This window comes from Pan troglodytes, chromosome 14 (assembly GCF_028858775.2).
Source record: "Pan troglodytes isolate AG18354 chromosome 14, NHGRI_mPanTro3-v2.0_pri, whole genome shotgun sequence".
NCBI classification, from domain to species: Eukaryota; Metazoa; Chordata; class Mammalia; order Primates; family Hominidae; genus Pan; species Pan troglodytes.
In genome coordinates, this window is record NC_072412.2 from 64,529,120 (window position 1) to 64,554,195 (window position 25,076).

General features: G+C 37.5%; 1 protein-coding gene across 1 annotated transcript in view; it reads left to right on the top strand.

The window, feature by feature from the left end:
* The first annotated feature begins 212 nt into the window (after positions 1-212).
* Positions 213-25,076, top strand: part of LOC129136777 (uncharacterized) — a 156,018-nt gene continuing 131,154 nt past the window's right edge. Inside the window, exons 1-2 of the mRNA XM_063792173.1 lie at positions 213-254; positions 709-1,345. Of these exons, the coding sequence (XP_063648243.1) occupies positions 213-254; positions 709-1,345 (679 nt within the window). The remainder of the gene's footprint in view (positions 255-708; positions 1,346-25,076) is intronic.

Consider the following 25,076-nt stretch of genomic DNA (forward strand, 5'->3'; position numbering starts at 1 on the left):
GGAGAGTTTAGAAAGCGAGCATCCTCCTTTCACTTTCCACCACTTGTCTCTGAGCCCCAATTGTGTCCAGAATTGGTGGGTTCTCGGTCTCACTGACTTCAAGAATGAAGCTGCAGACCCTCGCGGTGTTACAGTTCTTAAAGGTGGTGTGTCTGGACTTTGTTCCTTCTGATGTTCAGATGCATTAGGAGTTTCTTCTTTCTGGTGGACGCATGGGCTCGCTGGCTTCAAGAGTGAAGCTGCAGACCTTTGCAGTGAGTGTTACAGCTCTTAAGGGGGTGTGTCTGGAGTTGTTCATTCCTCCTGGTGGGTTTGTGGTCTCGCTGGCCTCAGGAGTGAAGCTGCAGACCTTTGCCGACAGTGTTATAGCTCATAAACGCAGTGTGTACCCAAAGAGTGAGCATCAGCAAGATTTATTGCAAAGAGTGAAAGAACAAAGCTTCCACAGCGGGTAAAGGAACATCCGTGGGTTGCCACTGCTGGCTGGGGCAGCCTACTTCTATTTCCTTATCTAGCCCCACCCACATTCTGCTGATTGGTCCATTTTACAGACAGCTGATTGGTCCATTTTGACAGGGTGCTGACTGGTGCATTTACAAACCTTGAGCTAGACAGAGAGTGCTGATTGGTGTATTTACAATCCCTTAGCTAGACATAAAGGTTCTCCAAGTCCCCACTAGACTCAGAAGCCCAGCTGGCTTCACTTAGTGGATCCTACACAGGGGGCCCAGGTGGAGCTGCCTGCTAGTCCCTCCCAGTGCGCATGCACTTCTCAGCCCTTGGGCCGTCAATGGGACCGGGCGCCACGGAGCAGGGGGCGGCGCTCATTGGGGAGGCTCAGACAGCCCAGGAGCCCACAGGGGTGGGGAGGCTCAGGCATGGCTGGCTGCAGGTCCTGAGCCCCACCCCGCCGGGGGGCAGCTGAGGCCGGGCGAGAATTCCAGCGCAGCGCAGCGCAGCGCTGGCGGGCCGGCACTGCTGGGGGACCCGGCTCACTCTCCGCAGCTGCTGGCCCAGGTGCTAAGCCCTTCGCTGCCTGGGGCTGGCGGCGCCGGCCGCTCAGAGTGTGGGCCGCGGAGCCCACGCCTACCCGGAACTCACGCTGGCCCTCGAGAGCGGGTGTGCAGCCCCAGTTCCCGCCCGCGCCTCTCCCTCCACATCTCTCCGCAAGCAGCGGGAGACGGCTCCAGCCTCAGCCAGCCCAGAGACGGGGTCCAACAGTGCAGCGGCAGGCTGAAGGGCTCCTCAAGCGTGGCCCGAGGAGACGCCAAGGCCCAGGAAGCGCTGAGAGCGAGAGACGGCCGCCAGCACGTTGTCACCTCTCACAATGACCTTGGCAGATGCGGTATGTACCCATGAAGCAGGGAAAACCTGGAGAATAGGAATTAACCACCCTCACCTATGCCTCCGTTTCTCCCTGATGTCGGCAAACTTTGAGTTTCTTAGGCCTGTTTATGCCATGGAGCACGTCCTCCTTCCGTGGGGTGGGCTCAGTGAGCAGGAATTGGTCCTGCCCCTTTACATTGTGCGTGTTGTTTGGATCCCTCAGACCTGATTTTGCTTTCTAGGTCCGCAGCCTGAAGCTTGGAATTGAGTTTGGGACTGAAAAGGTATTTTAGAGTCTGTATTTGTTTAGAGCATCTCAAATGTGCCCTGCCGAATTTGCATTTCTCAGCCAGCAGGAGTTGTTCCTCCATTAACTTCCCTATCAGGAACAGAGTGAGGCAGGGGGTGGAGGTGGCTCTCACTTAGAAAAGGAAAAAAAGAGAAAAACAGTTAAAGGGGCAAAACAGGGAGATGTTTGGAGAAGAACACCTTGCTTAGTGCAAGTGGGCCCCTCTAATAGTCATAACTTTCCCATCCTTCCTCCAGTTCGGATCAGGTTGAATTCCTTGGCCGGGGGAGGAAAGGTTCCGTTGCCCCAGTGGGTAAGAAGCACCTTGCAGGGTCCCTACTGTTGCCTCAGCTTCCTTTTGCACCTCCTTTTGCATTTTTGGATGTTGGGCTTGGCTTTTGCCTGCTGCGGGCATGCCCAGGCACCCGAGATGGGAAGAGAAAGGGTAACAGAAGATGCCCTGAGCTGTGCGTGCCTGCGGCTGCCAAGGTGGGGGCATACATGGCACCTTTAGGAACAAGTTGTTTGTTCTGCACCTTTGGCAGCTGAGCCAGTTATTAGTAAGATTAGTGCAGCCTGTAGCAAAACTCTTAACATTATAAAGAAAGAGATATGAGCCATTTTAAATCGTGTGAGAGGGAGAAAAGAGACAAGGTCTGGGGCTTTTGACCCACCCAGTTAGGGCAGAGTTTTTAAACTCCATGAAGAAAAATAGAGCCTCTTAGCTGCAGGAAAGAGAGAGGTGGCAGGATTTTGGAAGAGAGGCAGACCCAATAGTTTCACATTCGTTCATACTCACCTTCCAGGATCCCAGATAAGCCCCAGTTGAAAGGGGAAAAGGTCCCTTGGCCCCCTCGCAGGACTTGCGATGGGGTGTGCCTCACTTCTTCAGTGCACCACTGCTCAAACCTCTAGAGGAGCAAACAGACAGGCAGGCTATGGGGCTCTCACCCCACGGCAGTGTCTAGGGGTGAATGTTTAATGGGGCTTACTCCGGAAGCTCAATGGGCATGTGTCACAGGGTGCTCTTTTAGTTTAGCTGTCTGTAGGCAGCTTGTGTTAGTCAGCTCAATTAGACTCCTGCTTATTGACGAGGACAGAGGGCTTTCTGTATCCTGGGGTTCTTGCCTTGGTGTACGAGAAGAATCAGATCACACGGGGGCTTGGAGAATGAGTGCAAGGGTTTTTTTGAGTGGAAGTAGCTCTCAGCAGTTCAGGGAGCCAGAAGAGAGATGGTTTCCCCTGGAGTCGGGCCGTTTGGTGGCCGGGCTCTTCTCCCACTGCCCCAGCCAAACTCCCCGTCGTTCTGCCAGTCAGTGGCCTGCTGGCTTGCCAGCATCTGTTGGTGTGCACTTAACACTCCTGTGGCCCCCTCAACATCCTCTGGACATCCAGCTGTTTGTGTCTTCTTCCCCTGATATGCTGCTCTCGATGCGCAGCTACCTGTGTGTCTGCCTTCTGTGGTCTCGGGGGTTTTTATAGGCACAAGATGGGGGTGTGCCAGGCCAGGGTGGTCTCGGGAGATGCAACATTTGGGCAGGAAAACAAAATGCCTGTCCTCACCTAGGTCCATGGCCACAGGCCCAGGGGTGGAGCCGTAGCCAGGGACCACACCCTCCCCTACCCAGCGTTTCCCTTCCCCCTTCCCTATCATTTTAAGGGACCATGCCTTTTCCCGCACTTCCTTTTCGTATCATAAGTAGATTATAAAATATGTCACACAGATTTGGTCTCAATAAGAATTAGCCAAAACCATTATATAAGCTATTTTCCATTCCAAAAGTTAGAATTGTTCATGATTCCTTGGTTTTGCTTTATTTATTTTATTTTTATTTATTTATTTTTATTATACTTTAAGTTTTAGGGTACATGTGCACAACGTGCAGGTTTGTTATATATGTATACATGTGCCATGTTGGTGTGCTGCACCCATTAACTCGTCATTTAGCATTAGGTACATCTCCTAATGCTATCCCTCCCCCGTCCCCCCACCCCACAACAGGCCCCGGTGTGTGATGTTCCACTTCCTATGTCCATGTGTTCTCATTGTTCAATTCCCACCTATGAGTGAGAACATGCAGTGTTTGGTTTTTTGTTCTTGCGATAGTTTGCTGAGAATGATGGTTTCCAGCTTCATCCATGTCCCTACAAAGGACATGAACTCATCATTTTTTATGACTGCATAGTATTCCATGGTGTATATGTGCCACATTTTCTTAATCCAGTCTATCATTGTTGGACATTTGGGTTGGTTCCAAGTCTTTGCTATTGTGAATAGTGCCGCAATAAACATACGTGTGCATGTGTCTTTATAGCAGCATGATTTACGATCCTTTGGGTATATACCCAGTAATGGGATGGCTGAGTCAAATGGTATTTCTAGTTCTAGATCCCTGAGGAATCGCCACACTGACTTCCACAATGGTTGAACTAGTTTACGGTCCCACCAACAGTGTAAAAGTGTTCCTATTTCTCCACATCCTCTCCAGCACCTGTTGTTTCCTGACTTTTTAATGATCGCCATTCTATCTGGTGTGAGATGGCATCTCATTGTGGTTTTGATTTGCATTTCTCTGATGGCCAGTGATGAGCATTTTTTCATGTGTCTTTTGGCTGCATAAATGTGTTCTTTTGAGAAGCGTCTGTTCATATCCTTGGCCCACTTTTTGATGGGGTTGTTTGTTTTTTTCTTGTAAATTTGTTTGAGTTCATTGTAGATTCTGGATATTAGCCCTTTGTCAGATGAGTAGATTACAAAAATTTTCTCCCATTCTGTAGGTTGCCTGTTCACTCTGATGGTATTTTCTTTTGCTGTGCAGAAGCTCTTTAGTTTAATTAGATCCCATTTGTCAATTTTGGCTTTTGTTGCCATTGCTTTTGGTGTTTTAGACATGAAGTCCTTGCCCATGCCTATGTCCTGAATGGTATTGCCTAGGTTTTCTTCTAGGGTTTAGATAACATTTAACCTGCTCTGACCTACAGTTTTTGTTACGGAATTAATCTAACATTTTCTCTGACTTCATCAATTCAATAACTTAGTTTATCAAATTGTCTTGATTTGAACTAATATTAATATAGAATCTAGCTCATCCAGTAAATTGTTTTCTCATAATGTTATTCAATTAAGTGAATTCTCGCCCTGTATAGAGAGATTCAATGTCCAGGTCCTTATTGTTCTGTGAATTAAGAAGAGGATTTGTAGGAACTATTAGGGAGCCTATGCCTCTTTCCTGATAGAATATACAGAAGGAGGAAAGAAAAATGTAAGAAGAATTCTAAATAACACATATTTAGGGCTCAGGCTCTTCTTGCACTGAGGCTGCCTTTCTGAGGGTTTGTGCAAAAATATCTTTATTTCAAGTGAAATATAGTGAAAATTCCTGCAGTCTCATCTGAAGACTTACTGAATATGTTGTTTTCTGGTGTTTTCTAGAGAGTACCTATTATCTAATAAAGGAGGTGACTGTAAGTGAGACCATTTATCAGATTATGTGCTCTTTCCACTGCAGGCTAGAGGGCTGGTGGAGAGGAGGAGGAAGCACAAACATTTTCTGAATAGCTAAAAAGTACTTTGTTGCATAAATGATCTGACTGAATCCTCACTAACTTTATGAAATTGGTTCTAATTTTATTGTCTTCATTTTATAAATAAAGGAACAGAGGTTTTTAAGGTAAAGTCATATAATTTATGTATCTTATTAAATCCAAATCAGTATTGTCTTAAGACATTCTTTTTCTTAAGTATTACTAAAGAGAGAAAAAATGATTAAGAAAACATTTAAAGAAGTGTTTCTATTGCAGAAATATGCAAGTGTTAAGCACATATGGGAGTAACAGCAGCAACATAGAAAGACTAGAAGAAAGCTACAGGCCCTTCTTCCCACACAGAAACACCAAGTTAACAATTATATATGGATAAGAATAATTCTGTGAGGACTCTAGGAACTGGTTGAGAAGCTACAAAACCCAGGCCCTTGAAAACCAGGACTAGATTTCAGTGAAAACAGCAGAAAAATTTGTAGCAATTGGCGCATCTGTTTATGACTGCCTCCCACTCCCCCACCTCCCCCCATGTGTCATAGCCAGAGCAACTGGATAGAAACCCACTAAACTTAGGATCTTCCCTTGGAATGGGAACACAGTAGTTAACTGTGAGACCAAGTAGTACAACAAAAGAGTAGACCATGTGATTAATGGGTCTAGGGGTTCTCCAAGGGACTAGTTTCTTTCCCACCTGACTCAGAGAGCTGACAAGATAGTTGCCAGAGTTTGGAAGCTGCTAAAAACAAAAGCAAGCAGGAAATCTTAGACAAAGCATTCAGACAAGAGAAAGAAATAAAGGGCATCCACATTGGAAAGGAAGAAATCAAATTATGCTCTTTTGCAGATGATATGATCTTATATTTGGAAAAACCTAAAGACACACACACACACACACACACACACACACCCATTAGAAGTGATAAACAAATTCAATAAAGTTTCAGGATGCAAAGTCAATATATAATAATAAGTAGATAGTGCACAATCTGAAAAAGAAGAAAGTAATCTAATTACAATAGTTATAAGTAAAATAAAATACCTAAGAATAAACTTAAGAAATAAAAGATCCCCACAATAAAAACTATAAAATATTGATGCAAGAAATTGGAGAGGGTATAGAAAAATGGGAGGATATTCCATGTTCATGAGTTGGAAGAATAAATATTGTTAAAATGTCCATACTACCCTAAAGCAATCTACAGAAGCAATGCATCCCTATCAAAATACCAAGAACATTCCTTACACAAATAGTAAATATATCCTAAAGTTTATAGGAAACCACAAAAGACCTAAAATAGCCAAAGCTATCCTGAGCAGAAAGAACAAAACTAGAGGAGTCACTTTACCTGACTTCAAATTATACTACAGAGCTATGTAACCAAAACCGCATGGTACTGGCAGAAAAAGAGACACATAGACCAATGAAACAGATTAGAAAACCCAGAAATAAATCCATACGTCAATAGTGAACTCACTTTTGACAAAGGTGCTGAGAACATACATTGGATAAAGGATGGTGTCTTCAATAAATGGTACTGGGAAAACTGGATATTGATATGCAGAAGAATGAAACTTGATCCCTATCTCTCACTGTACATAAATCAAAAAGGATTAAATACTTAAATCTAAGACCTCAAACTATAAAACTATTAAAAGAAACCATTATGAAACTCTCCAGGGCATTGTTTTGGGCAAAGATTTCTTGAGTAATATCCTACAAGCACAGGCAACTGAAGCAAAAATGGACAAATGGGTTCACATCAAGTTAAAACGTTTCTGCACAGCAAAGAAAACAATCAAGTAAGTGAGGAGACAACCCACAGAATGGGAGGAAATATTTGCAAACTACTCATCTGACAAGGAATTAATAACCAGAGTATATAAGGAGTTAAAACAACTCTGTAGGAAAAAAAGAAATCTGTTAAACCTATTAAAAATGGGCAAAAGGTATGAATAGACATTTCTCAAAAAAAAAGACATACAAATGGCAAACAAGTATGTGAAAAGGTGCTCAACATCACTGATCATCAGAAAAATGCAAATCAAAACTACAATGAGACATCATCTCACCCCAGTTAAAATGGCTTTTATCTAAAAGACAGGCAATGCTGGTGAGGATATGGAGAAAAGAGAACCCTTGTACATTGTTGGTGGAAATGTAAATTTGTACAAACACTATAGAAAATAGTTTGGAGGTTCCTCAAAAAAACCACAAATAGAGCTACCACATGATTCAGAAATCCCACTGCTAAGTATATACATGAAAGAAAGGAAATAAGCATATTGTCAAAGAGACTGCACTCTCCTGTTTACTGTAACACTATTCACAAAGGAATGGTATTCACCTGCACAAAGCCAGTACACAAAGACTGGAAAAGATGGCTGTTTTCAAATTCCCAAATCCCAGTAAAAAAAAATTACAAGGCATACAAAAAAAAAAAAAAAAAGAAAAGAAAAAGAAAACATAGTCAATCAAAGGAACAAAATAAAACTCTAGGAACTGACCCTAAAGGAATGTGGATCTAAGAGCTGCCTAAGAATTTAAAATAACTATTATAAAAACACTCAATGACCTAAAGGAACACAGGTAGACAACTGGATAAAATCAGATAAATGATGCAAGAACAAAATGAGAATATCAACAAAGAGACGGAAACAATAAAATAGAACCAAATATAAATTCTAGGTTTGAAAATACTGAACTAAAAACATTCATCAAGAGGTTCGACAGCAGACTTGATCAGAAAGAAGAAATAGCAAACTTGAAGACAGGTCATTTAGAATCATTGAGTTAAAAGAGCAAAAGGAATTAAAAAAATAAAGAAAATAGTAGAGCCTAAAGGGCTTATAAGATGCCATCAATTAGACCAATATGTGATTTATGATGATCTCAGAAGAAGAAAGAGAGAAATAAGCAGAAAGCTTATTTGAAGAAATAATGCCTGAAAACTTCTTAAATCTGAGGAAAGAAATGGAAATATAAATTTGAGAAGTTCAAGTGACTTCAATTGTATAAATTTAGAGACCCATACATAGATACATTATAATCAAACTGTCTACAGTCAGAGACAAAGACAATCTTGAAAGCAGAAATAGAGTTACTCATCACAAACAAGTAAGTTTTTATAAGATTATCAATGAACTTCCCAGAAAAAATATTGCAGGCCAGGAGGGAGTAGGATGATACAAAGTACTGAAAGAAAAAAGAAAAACAATTGCAGTCAAGGATACTGTATCTGGCAAAACTATGCTTCAGGAGAAGGAGAAGTTAGGTTTTCTCCAAATGGACGAAAACTGAGGGACTTCATTGTCACTAGGCCTGCTTACAAGAAATACTAAAAGGAGTTCTTCAAGTTGAAATAAAAGGATGGTCCACAAAAGCATAAAGCTGTATGGAAATATAAGACTTTTTAGTAAAGGTAAATACATGTAAAAATTTAGTAGCCAGTATTATTATAATTTTGGTGCATAGAACTTAAATGGCAAAAATAGAGAAAAATCTATAAATCCGTATTAATAGATTTGTATATATGTATATATTTTTGTGTATATATATAAATATATATATTTGTGTGTATATATATACACAAATCACATCTCTGTGTGTATATATATAGATGTGATCTTATATATATATATCTAGATCTCTGTGTGTGTATATAAATAAATGTGATCTATAGATACATAGATGTATATCTATAGATCACATCTATAGATGTGATTTGTGATTTGTGACATTAATAGCATGAGTAGGGGAGGGTATAACCAAAAAGACTAGTACTTTTTGTATTATATTCTAATTGTATATTAGAGTACTTATATACAATTGAAATTAAGTCAATAATGGTTTAAAATACAGTGCTACAATTTTAAGATGTATTATGTCATTGCAGTGTTAACAACAACGAAACTATCTGTAGAATATATGCAAAGGAAATGAGAATCGAAGCAAATCACCAAGAAAAAAAAATCAGTAAAACACCAAAAAAGCACTATTGAAGGACAAAAAAGCTATAAGACAAAAAGGAAACAATTTTTAAATGGATATACTAAGTCCTTCCCTATCATTAATTACTACAGATATAAATGGATTAAACTGCCTAGTCAAAAGACGTAGATTGGTTAAATGGATATGAAAACCCAGATCAGGCCAGGAGCAGTGGCTCATGCCTGTAATTCCAGCACTTTGGGAGGCTGAGGCAAGTGGATCATAAGGTCAGGAGTTCAAGACCAGCCTGGCCACCATGGTGAACCCCTGTGTCTACTAAAACTACAAAAATTAGCCGGGCACAGTGGCAGGTGCCTGTAATCCCAGCTGCTTGGGAGGCTGAGGCAGAATAATTGCTTGAAACTGGGTGGCGGAGGTTACAGTGAGCCGAGACAGCACCACTGCACTCCAGCCTGGGCAACAGAGTGAGAGTCTATTAAAAAAAAAAGAGAGAAAAACCCAGATCAAATTATGTATTTTATATAAGAGATGCATTTCAGATCTCAGGACATGCATAGGCCGAAAATGAAAAGGTGGAAAAAGATATCTCATAAAAACAAAGAGAACAAATGTAGTTATACCAAGAGCAGAAAAATAAACTTTAAATTGAAAAGTTTTTTGAGAAACAAAGAAGGATAGTGTATAAAGATAAAAGGGCCAATTCACCAAGAAGTTAAAACAATTATAAATGTTTATGTAGCAAACCTCAGCTCTCCTAAATATATAAAACAAACTTTGGCAAAACTGAATGGAGAAATAACAAGAAAATAACAGTAGAAAACGTTAATTTCATTCTTTCAATAATAGATATAACAACCAGACTGAAGATTAATAAGGAAATACAGAAATAAACACTATAGACCAAAGTGACCTAACAAACATATACAGCACACTATACTCAATAACAGAATAATGTACATTTTTCTCTGCTACGCATGTACCATTCTCCAGGTTAGAACACATGTAGATACCCAATACAAGTCTTTACATATTTAAGAATAAAATCATACAAAGTGTCTTTTCTGTTCTTAATACAATGATACTAGAATTCAGCAGTACAAGAAAAGCTGGGTCAAAGAACAAGTTACAAGGACAATTAGCAAACACCTTGAGACAAATGAAAATGAAAACACAACATATAAAAACTTCTATGATGCAGCAAAAGTACTGCTAAGAGGTACATTTATAACTGTATATGTGCACATAAAGAAAAATGACCAATGAAGAACCTAAATTTTACTTCAAGAAAATAGAAAAAAGAGCAAACCAAACCTAAAGCTAGCAGGATGAAATAATGAAGATTAGAACAGAGATAAAGAGAATAGAATCAGCAGAAAAAAGACCAAAAGAACGCTTAGCACTTTTTTTAAAGATCAAAAAAATAAACAAACCCTTAGCTATATTAAGAAAAAAATAGAGGAGACTCAAATGAAATCAGAAATAAAAGAGAGAACATTACAACTAATGCCACAGAAATAAAAACAAAAATTATCAGAGAATACTATGAAAAATTGTATGCCAACAAATTGGATAACCTGGAAGGAATGTATAAATTTCTAGATACACAAAACCTACAAAAACAGAATCATGAAGAAATAGAGAATCTGAACAGACCAATAGCAAGTGATATGGTTTGGATCTGTGTCCCTACCCAAATCTCTTGCTGAACTGTAATCCCCAAATGTTAGAGGTAGGGCCTGGTGGGAAGTGACTGGATCAAGGGAGTGGATTTCCCTCTTGTGCTGCTGTTGTGACAGTGAGTGAGCGCTCCTGAGATGTGGTTGTGTGAAAGCATGTGGCACCTCCCCACTTTCTCTCTTCCTCCTACTCTGGCCATGTAAGACACGCCTACTTCCCCTTTGCCTTCCACCATGATTGAAAGTTTTCTGAGGCCTCCCCAGAAGCCATCATGCTTCCTGTACAGCCTGTGGAACCGTCATCCAATTTAACCTCTTTTCTTTATAAATTACCCACTCTCAGGTATATATATAGCAGTGCAAGAATGGACAGCAAGTAAGGAGATTGAATCAGTAATGAAAAACTTTCCAAGAAAGAAAAGCCCAAGATCAAATGGCATCACTGGAGAATTCCATATATAATTTGAAGAGGAATTAACACTAGTATTCCTGAAATAATTTCAAAAATTTAAACAGGAGGAATCCAAGGTCATCCTATGAGGCCAAGATTACTCTAATACCAAAACCAAGCAAAGACAATACAAGAAAAGAAAACTACAGACCAATATCCTTGAAAAATATTGGAAAAAAATTCTCAGTAAGATGCTAGCAAATTGAATTCAACAGCACTTTAGAAGGATTATATGCTATGACTAAGTGGAATTTATTCCTGGCATACAAGGATGATTCAACATATGAAAATCAGTCAGTGTAATACATCTCATTAACAGAAGTGTTATTGGCATCCTGGGTTCTTGTACTCTCCCAGGACAGAATTCAAGAGAGATCACCAGACATAGCAGCAAAGAGAAAGACAAATATTTATTTAGCTTATGCACAAGGAATTCAGCACTTCAAAAGGGAAAGGAAACGCTGTTCCCTGAGGGTAGTCTGTGGATTGTTTTATAGGGCCTTCCAATAGGGAAGTGGTTAGTCAGGGCATGTATAGGAGGAGTTTTTCTAGCCCTTGCACAGTGGCTTTACCAGTTTCTTCATGCATATATTGTGTGTAACATTAAGATTTTAAATCTCCACCCAGGTTGTAATTTTTAACATTAAAATTAGGAAAGGGGTAACTATAAGTTGAATCTAACTGCACATGTGGGGCTCTGGAAAAGTCTTTAGCTGCCTAAAGCAGCAACTTGTGGTTAATAATTTATTGGGTCTTTCGTTGCTGATTGGCTGGAAGTCAGGTAAGCTACAGCTTGAGTAAGAGGCTTTTGTTCTTTTTCTCTAAACTACATCAAAACAAGAAACCAGCCAGCCTGCCTGTCTCAGAAGGAGGGCCAAAAACCATATGATCTTCTAATTTGATGGAGAAAAACTATTTGACAAAATTTAACATTTTTTGCATGTGAAAAACACTCAACAAACTAAGAATAGAAGGAAATTACCTCAACATAATAAAGACCATTTATGACACACCCACAGCTAACATCATACTCAACAGTGAAAGCTTGAAGAGTTTACCTCTGAAATCAGGAACAAAGAAAGAATGGTCACAGTTGCCCTTTCTATTCAACCTAGTAACAGAAGTCATAGAGCTATTAAGCAAGAAAAGGAAATCAAAGGAAGCCAAATCAGAAAGAAGAATAAATATTTCTGTCCATAGATTAAATGATTTTATATGTAAAGAAACTCTAAAGATTTCACGCATACAAACCTGTTAGAACTAATAAACAAGTTCAGCAAAGTTGCCGTATATAAAACCACCAATATCAGTTTTGCTTCTATATACTAATTCTGAGCAATCCAAAAAGGAAATTCAATTTCATTTATAATAACATCAAAAAAAGTTAAACACTTGAGAATAAACTGAAACCAAGGAGTCAAAAGACTTGTATACTTGTTTTATAGTCAAAACGTTGTTGAAATAAATTAAAGAAGGCACAAATAAATGAAAGAAAACTCCATGTTTATTGATTGGAAAATGTGATATTGTTAAGATGTTCGTACTACCCAAAGTGATCTCTGTATTCAATCCAATTTTTATCAAAATCTCAACAGCCTTTTTTTGCAGAATTAGAAAAAATCATTCTAAAATTAATAAGGAATTTCAAGGGACCCCTAATACCCAAATAATTTTGGAAAAAAAAAAAAGAACTAAAGGAGAGGACTCACATTCCCTGATTTGAAAAAATGTTACAAAACTATACTAATCACAACAGTGTGGTATTGGCATAAAGAGAGTCAAGAAGACTAATGGAATAGAATAGAGAGCACAGAAATAAACCTTCATGTAAATGGTTATATGATCTTCGCAAGGATGCCAAGGCCACTCAATGGGAAAAGTATATCCTCTTTAACAAATAGTGCCATGAAAACTGGATATTGACATTAAAATAATGAAGTTATTTTTGTGATGGTTAATTTTTCATGTCAACTTGACTGGGCCACAAAGTGCCCAAATTAAACATTATTTCTGCGTGTGTCCATGAGGGTGTTTCTGGAAGAGATTAACATGTGAATTGGTAGGCACAGTAAAGTAGGTTGCTCTTCCCAGTGTGGGTGTGGCATCATTCAATACTTGAAGTCCTCAATAGAATGAAAAGCAGAGGAAAGAAAGATTCGTCTCCTACCTGCCTGCTTACTTGAGCTAAGATATTGTCCTTCTCCTGCCCTTGGACTAAAATTTACGCCATCAGCTCCCATGGCTTTCAGCCTTCAGACTTTGACTGGAATTACACCGACTCCCCTGGGTCTCCAGTTTGCAGATGGCAAGATGGTGGGGCTTCTCATCTTCCACAATCAAACTTAAACACTTCTATTTACCAAAGAATACAACCAGGAGTTAAAACATAACCTATAGATTGGGAGAAAATACTTGCAAATTATGTATCTGATGAGTTACTATCTAGAATACACAAAGAATTCATACAACTCAACAAGAAAAACACATCATATAACCTGAGTAAAAAATGGCAATGGACTTGAATAGACATGTTTCCCAAGAAGATATACACATGGCCACCAAGTGTAAAAAAATGCTCAACATCACTGATCATCAGAATATTATAAATCATACCCACAATATCACCTCACACCCATTAGAATGACTACTAAAAAAACAAAATGATAATTTTTGGTGAGATTATGAATAAATTGGAGCCCTTGTGCACTGTTGGTGTGATGGTAAAATAGTGCAACTGCTTTGGAAAATCGTATGGAGTTTCATTTAAAAATTAAGAATAAAATGACCATATAATCCAGCAATCTCACTTATGGGTTTATATCTAAAAGAACTGAAATCAGAATCTTGAAAATATATTTGCACACACATGTTAATATCAGCACCATTCATAATAGCCATGATGTGGAAGCAACCCAAATGTCCGTGGATAAATGAATGGTTAAGGAAAATACGGTATATACATAAAGTGAAATATTATTCAGCCTTAAAAAAGGAAGGAAATCTTGTCTGTACTGCAACATGGGTAGAAACAGGTATCAGAATGGTGGTTAGAAAAGGCTGAGGGTAGGAGGAAAAGGAAAGTTATTTAACAAGATTCAGATTTGCAAGATGAAAAAGTTCTGGAGATATGTTTCACAACAACATGAGCATACTTATCACTGTTACGTTGCACATTTAAAGTGGTGAAGATGATAAATTTATGCTAGGATTTTTTACAATAAAAAGTGAGTATAAAAATGTGAGCACTTCTGCATCTAATAGCAATTAAATACAGACAAATGGTAAATCAGTGATTCAGAAATACATCTAAGTTCAAAAATAGTCATTTTTATACAGTTCCAATCTACGTAGCTAAATGTACATTTTCTCAAAATCCTTTATTTCAAACAGGTGGGGTGAAAATATTTATACTCTTACCTTAAAAGTTCACATATATGACAGAACAAAAATATTTTTATATTGTCTAACTTTTAATAGGCTTCTGGCAATATTGAGAAAGTTGCTGGTTGTCATACATCTAAAATTTCATAAACATAGCATTAAAGTTTACCAGATATCAGAGAGCAGAAACTCTGGGAAGCAAAGAAAGAGGAAGGAAAGAAACAGGAGGAAGAGACCCTTTCTCCAGCCAGCCTATTAACTGGCAAAATGCACAGTTTAATCATTAAAACAAGGAATCCAACCCAGGAGTCATGTAAAGTCATGTCCCTGTCATCTCTCAGTGTCACTGTATTTCAGTGTTCTCAATATTACCTGCGAGGGATTGCTGAAATGCAGCCTCCTGGGTTATCTTCAGTTGTATTATATCAGATTCACTGAGGGGAAGGTGAGAAATCTGGTATTCTACAAACTCCCAAGATAATTCTTACACATGCTAATAGTTGGGAATTACTGTTGATTCTCTTAGTTTTGGCTAATCTTCTTGGACAATTTCTAAATATCTTGAAAATATTTATGTGTGTTGTACAGTTTCTTGTGGCTGTTATAACTAGCTACCATAAACTTTGTGGCTTAAAGCAATGCAGATTTTGTCTCAACAGTTCCAGGAATCTGTAATTGGTTACACTGGACTGAGACTTTGGTGCCAGAATTTATTTCTTTGCCTTTTTAAATTTCTAGATCTGCATTTTGTTTTGTTTTGTTTTGGAGATGGAGTCTCACTCTGTTGCCTAGGCTGGAGTGCAGTGGCGCAATCTCGGCTCACTGCAACCTCTACCTCCCAGGTTCAAGCGATTCTCCTGCCTCAGCCTCCTGAGTAGCTGGGATTACAGGAATGTGCCACCACGTCTGGCTAATTTTTGTATTTTTAGTAGATGGGGTTTTGCCATATTGGCCAGGCTGGTCTCAAACTCCTGACCTCAGGTGATCCGCCAACCTCGCCCTCCCAAAGTGTTAGGATTACAGGAATAAGCCACTGCGACCAGCCTAGATCTGCATTTTTTGATTCACGTCACTTTCCTCCATCTTCAAAGCCAACGGAATTGCATTTCAAATCTTTCTCTCTGCTGAGGTCATCACATCACCTTCTCTCTCTGCTGTAATAGAATGTTCTTCTGCCTCTTTCTTATAAGGACAATTGTAGCTGCATTTCAGGCCCAGGACAAATTAGGACCTGGAAACCTTTGGGTACCATTATTCAGCCTACTACAGATGTGTTTATACACACACACACACACACACACACACACACATATACAGCAAAAGAGACTATACATGACTTTGGAGTCACTCAAAATACATACATGTATTATAATCTTCCATATGAATTTTAAGATACAGTGCCTTGATAAACATATTTTGCTTTGGGACAGAGGAGCTTTTTAAAAATTCCAGTTTACTACAAGAACAAGCGACGATAACACTGGTGGGCTGGGGGAGGTCCCCAAAAGCCAGTGGGACCTCGACCCCACCTGGTGTCCAGGCTTTTGACAAGATCACGAGAAGGAATTCAAGGATGAGTCTGAAAATAGTGAAATTACAGAGATTTACTGTACAGGGAAAAGTACACACTCAAGAAAGGCGAGTGGAGACATACTCGAGAGAGATGTGCTGAGATTTCTATCATTGTGGCTTTCTTTAACCAAGGGGTAGAATATTCATGAAAATTCCTGGAAAAAGGTAGAGATTTCTAGGAACTGTGATGTCACCCATGTTTACCCCAAATATAGGTTTCCCCAGAACTGTCATGGGGCGGGTAGGTTGCTGATTTTGTATATTAATGAGTGTGTAATGAGGTCCTAGGTGAAACCTAAGTCAAATCCAGTGCTACGTTGGGTCCAGCCAGTCTTAGCCAGCTTGATCCACACCCTGTTTTTCAGGTTCTGATCAACCCATAGCCTCAAGTCATGTGAAACTGCTGCCTGGAATTTTTTTTGTTGTTCACCTGTGACCACCCTGTATTATTCCTGTCTCAAAATATTTAGGGATGACAAAACTCCGCTTGTCTCAAGGTTTTTCAAGGTTTACTTTTCTCCTCAGAATCTCTGCATGCTAGGTGTTCTAAAAATAGCAACAAACATAAAATTGATGCCTGGCATCAGTAGTTGTCAGAGTATGGGGACAATTAATGAGCCTATCATAGGTCAACACCTATTTGATCATCTATCCACTTCTCATAAGTTCATCATTGTTTACATTAAATTACACTCAGAAAAATAAATTACAGTCGTCTATCAGCAACCCTTGGTCACACTTAACTTGATAGTTGGAAATAACAGGACTATTTTTAAAAGTTGTCTGGGTTTTGCAGTTACCTAATGGAGGTAATTAACTTTACTTTTTATCTGATTCCAGTAAAACGATTATGAAAACATATCACAACTGCTCTTCTATAAAGCTTTGAGATACATTTGAGTCCTTACAGTGTTCTAAATTTTGATTGTTTAAACAATTACAGGGAAGTCCACTTAGAGGGCACAGCAAAAAGGAATCATAGACTTTGGACTAATTCATTACTATTCTTACAAAGACCTGTTGGATTTCTGTTGTCAGCAAATGTCCAACTCATTAATATTGCACTTCTGTCTTCAGGAGGCAGCTGCTTCTTCATGAACTTCCTTGGAATTTGGCTGCAACACAGCGCTCTATTCTAGGACTCAGCTGTCTCCACTGAAAACATTTTCTTTTGCAGTGTGGCTCCCTGATGGGTCTCCTTGTGTTTCATTTCTGCTTTGTATGACATCTACTGCAAATAGCTGTTTATGCTCTATTTTATGGTGTCATGCTTTCTCTTTGGTGTATTAACATCTTGAAAGTCTTCTATTAGCTGTTTTCTACTTTAATTAGTTGCCTGCCACTCACGTTTCTTAGAGTTACATAATCTCCAATAGGTAGTAAAGTAAATTATCTGGCACTTTTCTTTATGCCAATTTGTTTTAAATGTATCTTAATAGTTTTTAGAGGGCATTTATTATCATTAAGATAACATATCAATAAAGACTAAATATTCTTTCATGACCACATAAGATATAAATATATAAACAAATATATCTTTAAAAAGTGAGGGAGAATAAACTAGCTCAATGCCAAAAAGAAATTGAGTCATAATTAAACAAGGTAAATGATAGGTGAGGAAGACTTTTGACAAATATGTAAAATATGATTTTGGGATTTCTTATTTATGCAACTGAAGTAACACCCATCTCATGTAATATTTACAAAGTATCAGCATTTTGCCTTAAAAATAGCAGGTATCAATAAAAATTAATTATGTCATATCATACCATATCATATAGAGGTGTATGGTTATTAATTTAATTCAACATAAATCTTTTTTGTGACTACTAGGTATCAGATCTGTGCCTACTATGTGACTGTACTGTGATTGTGTATCATACTAATTTTAATTAACTCGTTGCCTAAGAGATGAACCACAAACTTTGATTACACACATAGAACATGGTTTAGAGGAAGAAATTGAAAGGATCATTGTTTGCAGTTTATATGCAGGGACCATGTTTTCTACAATAAATTAATTCTACCTCCCAACTTTCACTGTTGATGATGTTTTAAAAGATTGTTTCTCTTCTGGCCTCTCTGAAACACCCAAATACTGTTGCTCAGCAAATTTTATTACATTCTCAAGATTTTAGGAAGCACTAGCCGTACGTATAGGCAAATGCTTCATACACAAATTACTTAAATCACTCAAATATTTTGAAATACTGTGCAAATTTACATTTATCAAAGAGAGCCATTAAAATGTCTATAGAGACAGAGCCGTCTTGTGGAGTGGCTAATTCTGCCATTCTCTTCCTCAAATGAATTTAAATAACTTTTACAGGCTGCCACTTTCATTGTTACAGTGACTCCCAAATACTTTCCCACACAGTATGTGATTTTGAATTATGCCCATCAATGATCTCCCTTCTATTTTCGCCCACAAAAAGCACAATAAGTGACTTCTATTGATCTTTGCTGAAGAATAAAATAGTGATCTAAAGAGGTTCTTGACAGTTAGCACAGTTGTAAAATATAGGCCCCTTCATCATGTGTCTTGTAAATTTTGGAACCTAAGGAAATAGAGATTTTTTTGCGTGTGTCTATAAAACTAAGAGCTTGATATAGGATTAAGAGGGTCATTACCTAATTAAGGTTTTACAAAGAGCCATATAATATATGTACTGCATTCAAAACACTTTATAATGGTGTCTAAATGTTTGCATTCTTGCCACAACCAATGTTTTATAATAACTTAAAATGATTTAAATGGTATAATGTAGGTGGTAAAAGAGATAAAGTGCCACTGATGTGTTTTATAATATTATCTCTTATGTTCTTTGTTGTTAGATATAACATGGTTTATCAAATTTGATTAAAGTCATTAAAAATGTAGACAAGTGGCTCAGAAAATTGTTTTAACTCATAGAACTTCAACAAATTTTAAATATGACTAAGGTGTTAGAGGCAGCAAAGCAAGGCTTTAGGAACTCTGATTCTGCTCCATTCAGCCTGAGTTTAGTGTCTAGGCCTGACATTGTTAGCTCTGTATCTTTTGCAAATCAGTGAACATTTCTGTGCTTCTTTGTTAAAATATAGAAAATTGAGATAATCAGATCTTATAGCATTATCATGGGAATTACTAATTTAAAACTTATGAAAGGCTTAGAGTATGACATATAGTGGGTACTCACTAGATTGCAACTTTTACTTTTAAAACTACAGATAAAATAGGCCTATGTCCTAAATCCATGTTATGTAGCAGCAGCTCCCAAGGCACGTTCGGGTAATACCAAATGTGAAAAATATCATTAACATTAACAGAGAAAATCACATGCAATATTTATTCTAGTAAATTCATTTTTACCAGAATAAAGTCACATTCTAGTCACTATAGCTAATACAGTTTATGTCATAGTCTAAAATTAAGAAAGTTTTGCAAACATGACACTTTAGATACATTCACATATTAATATCTTACCACATTATTATGCCATCTTTTGAATTTGATTCTTCTCTTTGTTTTGGATTTGGAGGTTGGCAAATAAGGGCAAGAGGGGCTTTCTTTGAGATGGTGTTACAGAAAAGGGGTCCTGATCCAGACCCCAAGAGAGAGTTCTTGGATTTCGCTCAAGAAAGAATCCAGGGCAAATCTATAAAGTGAAAGCAAATTTATTAGGAAAGTAGAGAAACAAAAGATTGGCTACTCCATAGACAGAGCAGCCCTGAGGGCTGCTGGTTGCCCATTTTTATAGTTATTTCTTGATGATATGTTAAACAAGAGTTGGTATTCATGCCTCCTCTTTTTAGACCATATAGGGTAACTTCCTGACATTGCCACGGCATTTATAAACTGTCATGGCACTGATGGGAGTGTAGTAGTTAGGACAACCAGAGGTCACTCTCATTGCCGTCTTAGTTTCAATGCGTTAGAGCTGGCTTCTTTACTGCAAACTGTTTTATCAGCAAGGTCTTTAAGACCTGTATCTTGTGCTGACCTCCTATCTCTCCTGCGACTTAGAATGCCTTAACCATCTGGGAATACAGCCCAGTAGGTCTCAGCCTCATTTTACCCAGCTCCCATTCAAAATGGAGTTGTTCTGGTTCACACACCTCTGAAAATGGTGTACAAGTATATTTGCTCCCCTTACTGAGGCAGATTAGAGGTTTTTCTTCATCAGTTTATGAACCAACACAATCTGATTTGTATGACTGCTTTGGGACAGACTTGATACCCATGGATTTTAACATAGAATCTGAATACCAATCAATTCTCATATCCTGAATCATTGTTTATTTAAAGAAATGAAAGATGGGCCAAAGGTTAAAAATTCTCCTTTTATCATTTTCTTTATAGTCAAAGCAAAAGGGGTGGTTCATCTACAGTGATTCTTTTTCAGAAAAGTAATGTCTTTGATGTTTAAGGGAGGAAACAAGCCTTCTGAAAACTACTATTCTCACTCCTCAGGAAAAAGAGAAAAGAAAAGGAAAAAAAAAAAAAAAAACTAATCCAAACACTAGTCTTTTGAAAGAGAAAAATTCTTTTGGGTGTACTAAAGCCTATTTTACCATTGAATTTTGAACATATTCTCAAGTTATATTAGAACATAATGTATTTTCATTTTAGTGTTAGGCCAAATATTATATTAAGTAATGCCTTTACCAATTCAGTTATGAATTCTACAGTCTATAATCCTCCTTTGTATGTTTTAGTAACTCAAAATCTGCTCTATTTCTTCTAAGAATAATTTTCTAATATTCTTCTTTTTCCACTAAAGCAGACTATTTCTTTTTATTGAAGTTCCATTTTGCAATGTTCATTAGATGTTGAATGTCTGTCAGTATCCACAAGTTTCCATGTTCCCCATCCTTTATGCCTTTCAACTTTCATTTTCCTCAGTGCAAACACTTCCATATTTTTACTTTCACATTATTCTTTAAGGACTTGAATGATGACAAAACCACTTTCAGAAAGAGCTGGGTCAGTAATATAAGGCATCTTTTATAAGATTCTCTACCATGCATAACAGAGCAAAACAGGAACCAAGAGAAAGCAAACTAGAGTTGTGTGAAATTGCTCATTTATTCTCAAATAGTTTTCAGTTTTTCATGAAACTGCTGAAAAATTCACAAATTGTATTCCAATGAGATGAATGTTTGTTTTCTAAGTTTTCATCAAAACTTTCGTCTTTGGGTACACATCGTATATGCATAAGACATCCTGTTCCTATGTGTGTTGGTAGTACCTGCTTGTTCATAGGCATGCAAATGAAAGAAGGATATTAAATATGTACAAACTGCCTGATTGGATAAGGAAAAATGCAAATAGTGCTGTGTGTAGTGAATACACACTGATGTGTGGGTGGGTGTGCACGTTTTCCCCTTTTCACAAGTCCAAAATAAAGAGACAAAGTTTAAAGATTTTTCTAATAGATCGTTTTTTCTTGATTTGTTCTTTTTACCTTTTCGGCTCATTTTATTGTGAGAAACCAATTTATATATCAGAATCTCTTCACTTTTATGCATAGTGAGGAAAAAATAATAATAAATGGCTCAGATGCTTTGACACTTTGCCAGCATTCTTAGTTTCCAGGTATAAAATTTCCTTTTGATGATAATGTAAGAATTCATTCATTCCCTGCTTCAAGTTGTAATTTTCTGAACAAATAACTTTAAATGTCATTGTCCCTGTATTCTATACTATGACAGCAAGTTTGAGGATGTGCTAGTTCGAAATACATATAGAGGGTACATTAAAATTGGTTTTCATTTATATGCATTTAAATAATATTGAAGTACTGCTTAATTTGGGTGAAGTAAATTATTCTCTCATATAACACTGACCGAGATATTTGCTATAAAATATTTTATATATTTGATATAAAATGCTATTTCGAGCCACATAAGTGATATTTCTTTCCTCCTCCCCTTCCTTCCTTTCCTCTCTCCCTTCCCTTCCTTCCTCCCATCCTTTCTTTTTCTTTTTCCTTTCTAAGTTTTATTTTCCATTTCTTTGTTCACTGTCTTCCTTTCTTCTTTCATTCTTTCTATTTTTATCTTTTCTCTTTCCTTCCATTCTTTCCTTCTCTTCTTCCTCACACCCTCCCTCCCACCCTCTCTTTTTATCTTTTTCCAAAATCTCAAACCTTCTCATATTTGATCTTCCATTTTCACAAAGGCCAGTCAAAAAACCTAAAGTGAAGTTGGGTAGAGGTAAAGCAGTAGGATATAGCGAGGTCTGTGGACACTTGGAGTCAGTGTGCCCAGCCTAAAGACTTTAAATTGTAAGAAGTTTTATAATGCTCTGGGAGGTGTATTCAGCCTGCTTTATTCAGTTTGTAGTGCCATGCTAAAGCTTTGAAACTTTAAACAACTCTTTGTCTTGATTTCCTATACCTCCCATCTACCAATGGATTCATTTATATTCTTCTAGGACTTTGATGGTTTTGCTTATTGAGGATAGCTTGATAAGAGATTATCACAGTCACCCATATACCGTGTCTTCTCAGCATACACAAGACATCTTTGTAAGCATATGTGAAAGGTATTCTGCATTTTTTAAATTTGTACTTTTAAGAAAAGGAATTGTATGCTGTTTGTTTTTCATTGCTACTCTTTTTAGGTTCTTGAGAGACAGATATGCCTTTTTGTTTTACCATCATATTTTAGAAGTACTTTCTGAATGTGAAAGTAATATAGTGAATGCTTTTAACTTAATTGTTCCTTTTCTTATCTCTGCATCTCTATTTCTCATTTTAAGCATTTTATTTATTATATCTGTTTTGTAATTCCAGTAGGTAAGCTTGGAAGGGATGTATACAAGAGTTCTGTAAACCATTTGTGGTTCTGCATTTTACCAATTCTGGTAGCCATCTATAGCCAATATATGTATTTACATTCTTAACAGGAAAGCTTGAACAGATTCAGAAATCTCATAACTGTATCTGGCAAGGTAAGCACAGATGCTCCTAGACCTGTGATAGGGTTAGTTCCTATAACCCAGTGTAAGTTGAAAATATCATAAAGAGAAAATGCATTTAATACACCTATCCTACCAAATGTCATAGCTTAGCCTAGCCTCTCTTAAATGTGCTCAGAACACTTACATTAGCCTTCAGTTGGGCAAAATCATCTAACACAAAGGCTATTTTATAATAAAGTGTTAAATATCTCATGTAACTTATTGAATTCTATACTGGAAGTGAAAAACAGAACAGCTGTATAGGTACTCAAAGTGTAATTTTTACTGATAATATTTATTACTTTTGCAACATCATAAAGTCAAATATCATAAGTCAAACCATCATACATCGGGGACCGTCCCTTTAATGTTCAGATTTTTCTGTGTTACGGTCTACCAATTACATGTATTTTCCTATTTAAGGCAGACTCAACTAATTCAAATTTCTCAGGCCATCAAACAAGAATGTAAAGCCCCATTTCTTTAAAGGGCTTCAAGAAAGCACCAGTTATCATCCAGAATACCTTTTAGTTAAAGTGATACCTAAACTTTACCAGACTAATGAATTGAGACCATTTCATATGAATATTATTCTCTACCCCATTTATTTAATGCAGTATCTAAAAGACTGTACACTCTTCATCTGCCTGGTAAGAGGATATGTTAGATACACATGTATTCACAGCTCAAAATCACTGTGGATTCATTAATAGCCCTTCTCATTGTAAAATAGTACATTCTGCAAACACTTCACATGGCCTATCAGTCAACCCAGTTATATTTATGAAGTGTCCTTCATGTGTCCATCCCACAGTGAAATGTGGACTTCATATAAAAGAAGATACAATACACATTTAAAAGGCTAAATCAAACAAATAAGTTTTTAAATTAAACCTTACAAATCAACAGTAATTTCAAAGTTCTCATGCATAAAAGAATAGATTCTTGAGTTGAAAAGCTGAGTGTGAAAGATTTTGTGATCTTAGAATCTTATTAGAATCAGACTGAAAGGTGGCAGGTGGAGGTCACTGATTGTAAATCGTGGCAGAAACTCTCCTGGAATCAGGAAATCTTTATGTAACAGATCGGCACAGGATGGGTACAGAAAGAAGACTGTATGGTTAATAAAACGTGCACACACACCTATGCAGTAATTCTAAGGTCAAAAGTATGATTTTAGAGCAAAGAAATCACTCTTTTAAGGTTACCAGCATAGACTACATTTTAAACATTTATCCTGGAGAACCAATCAGTAGCAACCCAATTTTATCTATACTAAATTCAGGGAAATTTGAAGACATCCATGCTTGAATATCACACAGACAATTATGCAAAACATCAAGCCGCTTCATAGGTCTGCAGGGACTGGAAAGAATATCTGAGTATCGTCTGCATACATATGACACTGCAGGCCACAGCATTGAATAATGTTATTCACTAAAAATATCTAAATATAAAGCTAAATAGGATTTGAAACAAGCCCCAGGGGAATCTGAAAGTAACTTGGCAAAGCATAAACCATTCCCTAAAGGAGCAAATTGTAAAGAGAACAGAGAGATAAAGAAACTATCCAAGCAACCCATGTTAATTCCAGAAAATTCAAAAACATAGAGACATAGAGTTATGTCAAAGAATGACACGGTGAGCAGTATTCCAACTAGACAAATAGCCTTAAAAGGATACAAGAAAATACACATTCAGCCAGCAAAATGTTCACAGACATTATGTTCCAATCTAAGTCTCAGGGCCAGTAGTGTGTATATTTAAAACGAGGTGCTAAAATAATATCCTAAAAAATTTCAAGCTATAATGGCTCTTTTTCTAATAATTAATAAAAATTTTAAATTGTTCGTGATGAAGTTAAAACAAAACAAAAGAGTATAACTGTCTAGTGTTTCAGATTCTATTAAATGTGTTTTCCATAATCTTGAGACATTTATTTC